We start from the raw sequence: 7228 nt of genomic DNA, 5'->3' as shown, positions 1-7228 counted from the left end.
GATGGTCGCTCGTCTCTGCTGCCCTTTATGTAACCACTGGCAGCTAACAGTAGTTATAAAAAAATCTTATAGCTTTTGTAAAGTGATATCTAGTAAACGCAGATGGAAATGTAATATCTTGAGGGAAAAAACTGTTACTATCTATTTTGATAGAGGCCTTCTTTCATTACTAGAGAAAACAAATGCACTGCGCGGAAATGTCAACGGACTGGCTTAACGTGGACCTGTCTTATAAAGATGGATTTTATGACAAAAAATATTATGGAGGTATATGCTTATCAAAGAAAAGTAACTAAGTATGTCATATAAAATCTGAAGTAAGCTATAAGTTAAATATAAGATTTTTTCAATCCAATGTAATTTACGTTCGTAAATATTTTTCTTGGACACAATCTATTTGACGATATTAAAAAAAAACGGAAAATTTTACCTTAATAGTAAATCTTTTTAAATAGACTATTCTTTTTCAATAAAAGTACCCTTAGACTAACTGTTCGCCTGCCAAGTTTCTCACAGGAAATTATCGGAGGACTAAAGTAAACAAGGGTCGTATAACCAGTAGGTACCAGGGTAGATTTTTTGTCATGGCAACACCCTTTAAATTTTGTTGCTGCCTAATATATCGAGGGTTAAGAACTAGAGTAGCGTAAGGCCAAAATGACAACTTCTCAGGAGAGCCCGAAAACAACTCAAATTTACCTACTGTTATCTTATAGCCCTTTTTGTGGGGTAAATCTATAGTAGTTAGATATCTGATTTTTACTAATAATAAAACTTTATTTATCGGCTACAGAATAATGTAACTTTTTGGTCAATCAAAATACGGTTTCATTTTAATAAAATTTATTTTTCAAAAACTGGTTGACATACGTCATTTTAGCTGTTCCATAAATTAGTGCCATAGTAGCGTATCCCACCCTTACGTTTTTTTGGAGGAAAAAAAATTACGGAAGCTTACGAAACAAGGACAGTAACGGTAATTTACGTTTATTTGGCACGAAACAAACTAAGCCTACATGATCAAACTTTCTGCGCTATTAACGTATGGCAAGATACGTTATTTAAGCGATTACATTGAGGGCATATTTTGGTGTCTTATTCGCTCTGTAAATCGAGTTACGATCGTTGTGCTCGTAATTTTTTTGAGAAAATAATGTCAAGATTATTGTAAGTAGAAACACTTCATTTTGGCAATAAACAAATATCTTTTTTTTTATACGTTATTGTTGTATTAAGCAATCAACACACTATATCGTTCCAGTTTTTTGGCACATAAAAATATGGGGATTAAATAAACGAATGGTGAAAAAAAAAAAAATTTTGTATTTTTGCCCTTACGCTACTCTAGTTCTTAACCCACGATATGTAGTCACAAATACATATTTTATAGTGACGTGTAAAACAACGTTAAAATTTTAGTTATTATAATCAGATGAAATCGAAATTAATGTGATTAATTTAAAGCACTAGCACTAATATGTATTAGTAAAATTTTCATCGCAAAATATATAGACGATAGTAATCATGTGAATAACGAAAAAAAGCCTATGTAACTGGCACTAATACAAATATAAAATAAATACAGTGTAGTACCTATGAAAGAAAAATACTTAGTTTTCGAACTAAAAGATCCACATTATCATATACGAATGAATCGTAACTTATGGTGAGAAAAATACGGCTGTCTTCTCGCGCCGGGATTATTAATCACAAGCATTTGATACGAGAAAAATATGAATTTCGCCGTCCGTCGCCTGGCTGGCTTAAGTGATGCCTACCACAAGCATATCAAAGAAATAATTTATTTTCTAAACGAGAATTTCCCACAAACATTAATTGGTTTCTACTAACTTAGGGAGTTATTAAAATATCTGGCTGTGACAAGTTTGATAAAAAATAAAGGATTTTCTTTTCGGTAATTGGGTGACAGCGGGCAGTGTTAAAAGAAATACCAAACATAAATTGCGGTCGCGTTCTTGTCTTGGGTTTCAGTAAGGAAAACTACACTAAAAACTGAAATGAAGTCGTATTTTTTTTGTAGTCAATAACCTAAGGTCCTGTTATGTTTCAAAATGATTACCATTTTTGGCCAGCAATCAGATTTTTATTTATCACTGACTATGCATAGCTAACGATATTTCGTACCTTCCGGTGCAAAACATGGTCGATTTTTAAATCGTCAGTACTAATCACTATAGCAAAATAAATAATATTTAAATATGTGTGTGTTCAAGCTAGTACATGAATCAATAAGTGATGATTCACATCACAATAATTAAATGCTATGTTTTATTGATTCATGTTAGTTCCAAAAATATTGCAATGTATTTGGTAAATATCTAGTTCCATGGACGGAAATGGACGGTCAACTCCATTGTTTTTATACAAAATGACGCTGACATGACGTATTTAATTAGAGCTCACTAATATGATATACCACTTAAATGCAGTATATGAATATACATAGTTCAGTTTGATTCATATGTTTGAAGAGTAGCACTATGAATCCAAGTAGCAAACCCAGAACTCAATTTTAAGTGCTGCTCAAACATCATTCTATCACTGTCTCACGTAAATTGGTGCAACAGAAACCCTTTTAAGTAAGACTTTTAAAGTTAAGTTGCACTCCAGTATCTTTCAGTAAACACCATTATATCTTCCTTCACCATTATTCTTCACCTTAATAAGTTGAAAGAGGTTGTAAATATACGTATTCCGACTATCTGTTCATTCACCTGAGTGTCTAGTGCGAGTTTTGCAAGTTAACTTTCTCGATGCGTAAATTATCATACAACTTAATTACATAGTATTCATTTTTGACATGTTTATTTCCTTAAGGCTGTCATCGGCACTTGGTCGTACTATAAACGCACTCACTTGCGAAATAATAAACGTCGTTATCCGGAAAAATGAATGAACGTGCTATATTCTAATCATGGCATGTAGCATACGACTCTACTTCAGTCATGTTATAATTACGTATCGAGCGCGTAAACTTACAAAACTCGGAATCAGCACTCAGGTAACAACTGACACTCAAGGGAAAATAAACTTCCGTATTTCAAAACAACAGTCCACAAGGCACAATGTTTCGGCCAAAATATTATCAGATAATTAACTGGCGAAATAATTTCCATACATTTGGGTAATAAATTATAATATTTGTAATTAGTTTGCCAGCACGTAGCAAGCGGTCCCCTTCCGTATCCTTCTATTCGTTCTACTGTTACACTCAATTTTAATTATATGAATGAAACATAGCTATGCGGAAATAAATGAGTTTTGAAATAAATTCAATTTATTGCCAGAAACAGAAGAGTTTTGAAAGATTGGCAAAGTTTATTGTTAAACAAATTCTATCGTGCACAGCACATGGTGTCAAAGGAATTGTTTCAATTTATATACTTTTGTTGTATGTACACATTGGAAAAATATACATCTAAATTTTATCGAACATGATCTACCACCAATTACGAAAGTTACACTTTTTTATTAAATGCCTACAAATCCTATGGGTCGCTCGATCGAAAGCTTTTTTATTAATCTTTTGTTCTTTTATATTAAAATAATAATTCTTTACCCTGTACTTTAAAAACTTTTGGTTTTCCAGTTTCACAAAGATTATGTACAAATCAATGCATTTGTCAATAATGCTACTTGATTTTTTATCTGTTTTTGCACGCATTAGAACATAAATATCATCCATCTTAGTGGCACGTCTGTAGCCACACGCATTGCAATAACGTTCAAACCAAAAGGGGAAACATTGCAGAAATCTAAGGCTAGTTGCGCACTCAGCAATTTCTTCACAACTTTTAGTCATCAATCAACTTACACTGCTCTCCGCTGCTTCGATTAACTCAACCTAAAGCAGTTTATTCACCTGTTTTGTTTACTTAATTCAATTTATAATTAAATTGTGACTTAAGCTAACAGCCACTTAATTAACATGGTCTTTTGGGAATACGGCTTTTACTTCACCACAGCAGATTATCGGGCTTTATTAGCCACGATTTTTGGAGTCGACAAAGTTTTGATGTCTAGTTGAGGTTTAACGGTCGAAGTAATTTAACTTTTCCATATTTAATTGAAATGACACCTACTTTTATTTATAATTATAGAAATTATACTACTTTAGTATCACCATAAGCTCCGTTCTTTTCAAGAAATGGAACGCATTGCAAAATTTAATATCGAAGATTAATTGCCAATAACGGTAGCGCAACTAAGAGTGACGACGTGTGTCGCAAACCTTAAACTGACGCATTGTAAGCCTTCAGTTTGCGGAGACCGTCGCGTCCCTTGTTGACCTCTTATAAGATAACTGTGTTTGCCTTTTATGGCGGACACGTTTGTTTGCCTTTATTCGTCGATCGCTATCTGTCGCCGATATAAGGTACCTGCGGCAAATAAGGCCCGGAGGGTAATAAAGCCCACATTTGAAAACTCGCGCTAAAATATTTCAATTCCGGTTCGAACTTGACTCACAGATGCACAAGACCGTTAGGTTCGCTGTGTTGGTAGCGCGCGGCCGCCGCGCGCCGCCATCTTGCCAGTAGTGAACGATTTGTGACAGGGTTCGCTGCACAGCTCGGATTTATAAAATTTGGTGATAAAGAAATGTAAGTATTTTGATTTAATTGTTATTAAGCTATAAAGTAACGTAATTTTATTAAACATTAAACATCAAATTAGTTATTTTCTATGCTATTAATCAAAAATAAGTGTTTAATTTCGTTCTAAATTGATGATTTTATAAAGCATGTTATGCGTCTAATACGGCCCACTACAGTAGGTCATGGGCCTTATTAACCGACCTTTGTTATACAACTTGATTTTTGTTTCTACTCACAGATCGAATAAAAATGCCTCCACGTCGAGCTCCGTGGACTCAAGAAAACTTGCGTTCTGCTATGGCAGCCGTACAACGAGGGCAGTTGACGCAGCGTGGTGCAGCAGAGCGATATAATATACCTAGACGTACGCTAAGGAACCACTTGAAAAGTGGAAATACAATGCGATGTTTAGGACGCCGTTCAATTATGACTGAAGCTCAAGAATGTGATCTTGTCAACAGAATCATAAGATTTGCAAATATAGGGATGCCACTTACTCCAAAGCTTATTCGCAGACAAGCATTCATTTTTGTGAAAATATGAGCTAAAACATAACTTCAACGCAGACATTGGCCTTGCTGGCAAAGACTGGCTAAAGATGTTTTTGAAACGGCATCCAGAAATTTCAAAGAGAAAGGCACAGTTCATGAATCCAGCTAGGGCGCAAAAGCTAAACAGACCAATCGTTAGCCAACACTTCTCAGAAATCCAAAAAATTTATGACGAGCTTGAAATTATAACACACCCGCAAAGACTTTACAACATAGACGAAAAGGGATGTCGGTTGACTGTTCATAATCAACAGACTGTTCTAGCACAAAGAGGAGCTCGACGAGTCCATTTAATAGCGCCAGAGCATGCTCAAAATGTCACGATCGCAATGTGTGTCAATGCTGTCGGGACCGCTATTCCACCGATGATAATATTTAAAGGACAGAGGCAGAAACCTGAATTTAGTGACAATTTACCCGCGGGGAGTTTCGTGAAGATGTCAGCAAAAGGGAGCATGACAACTGAACTATTCGTGGAGTTCATTAAACATTTGGCAAAATATAAGACTCAAGGAAAAATTTTGTTGATCTTCGATGGAGCGTCATCGCACTTAGATTACACGATCGTTGAGGAAGCAGACCGGCATGACATAGTCCTTTATTGTCTCCCGAGTAATACTACGCACGAGCTGCAACCTCTGGACAAATCTGTGAATAAGTCTTTTGAACATTATTGGGATCAAGAGGTTTTAAGATACATGTATCAAAATCCTGAAAGACGCATAACGAAAACCAGTTTTAATACAATTTTCACAAAGGTGTGGTCACAGTGTTTGACTCACGACAATATAGTAAACGGGTTTCGAGCTACGGGCTTGTACCCTTTCAACCCTGACATATTACCTGACGAGGCATTTGCTCCATCAATTTTAACAGAGCTGCCTCCACCAACAGAACCCAGCGCTTTAGTAGGCTCAAACACAGATCATCCAGATAATTATACTGTCAATCAGCCAGAAGAACAGCTTCGAAACGAGGATGATTCTCAATCTCATTTGGAGCAGGTTCCTGATTTACCCGAAAAGTCCTGCTCAAAGCGCCATGGATCTAAATAATTTGTCGGTCTTAACTAACCAAGAGCATGAAGACACTATTCAATCATCTGAAAATATCTTGAATGATGTAGAAACAACACCAAAGAAGGCACAAATCATTGTTACTCCGACCCAGTCACCAAAACCATCCACTTCAGGACTTCACAGGGCTCCTATATATCGTCGTCCAATAATTTACAGCTCAGGATCCGAGACAGACTCTGAAACAAATATTGAATTGCAGATAACACAACTGGCATTAAACAAATCATCACTGGCCATGGATAATATATATGGTTCTGAAGAAAATATCGAAGACAGCGACGATTTTAGTTCTGATGACAACGTACCTTTGGCGAACCTCAAAGACAATAAATTTAGGTCTCCTTTTCAAGAACTACTGCCAACGCCAAACTACGCTGTGACAAAGAATAAACCTAGGAGAAAAGCCATCAATTATAAAGGCCAACGAGTCACCAAAGATCTGTTTAAGGAACAAGAAACATTGAAAGAAAATAAGTTGACAAAGAAAAGAAAACCTAAAGAATCAAAGAAGACTAAAAATGAAAAAAAGAAACGATCTAAAGGGGATAAAAGAAAAAGAAGCAATCTATCGGTAGAGGAATCTTGGTTCTGCCCAGCTTGCAATGAAAATCGTGTGTCTGATATGAGACAGTGTGTTAAATGCAGAATATGGTACCACGAAGAATGCCTAGGGCTAACCAAAAATGATAAAGATTTTTTTTACTGTCAAAACTGTGATGAATAAGTATAGTTCCCAAAGGAGTACCTATTTTTTCCTAAATATTTGTGTGTATAATGGTAAATTCTTAGTTGTTGAAGTACGATAACTTCTAAACTAATTTAATTCCAACAGTTCCTAATCAAAAGCCTGATTTAGAATATGTTATTACTAGTCTTAGTATAAGAAATTTTGTGATAACTTAATAAGTGGCCTTATTACCCCCTGGGGGATAAAAAGGCCCATTGTTATTATCTCTTAAGATTATGTGAAGAAAACATTTTC

At 35.4% G+C, this 7228-nt stretch overlaps 2 protein-coding genes across 2 annotated transcripts; both read left to right on the top strand.

The window, feature by feature from the left end:
- Positions 1 to 5214: 5214 nt before the first annotated feature.
- Positions 5215 to 6222, top strand: LOC126055640 (uncharacterized). Its single transcript, XM_064038967.1, has one exon. It carries the CDS (start codon positions 5215 to 5217, stop codon positions 6220 to 6222), a length of 1008 nt encoding a protein of 335 aa, XP_063895037.1.
- Positions 6223 to 6481: 259 nt separating this feature from the next.
- LOC135118046 (inhibitor of growth protein 2-like) lies at positions 6482 to 6970 on the top strand. Its single transcript, XM_064038966.1, has one exon. The coding sequence runs from the start codon at positions 6482 to 6484 to the stop codon at positions 6968 to 6970; it is 489 nt and encodes a 162-aa protein (XP_063895036.1).
- Positions 6971 to 7228: the final 258 nt, after the last annotated feature.

Source organism: Helicoverpa armigera, chromosome 17 (genome assembly GCF_030705265.1).
Source record: "Helicoverpa armigera isolate CAAS_96S chromosome 17, ASM3070526v1, whole genome shotgun sequence".
Lineage (NCBI taxonomy): Eukaryota > Metazoa > Arthropoda > Insecta > Lepidoptera > Noctuidae > Helicoverpa > Helicoverpa armigera.
Note: the sequence above shows the minus strand (reverse complement) of the source record. Positions and strands in the feature narration are given on the sequence as shown.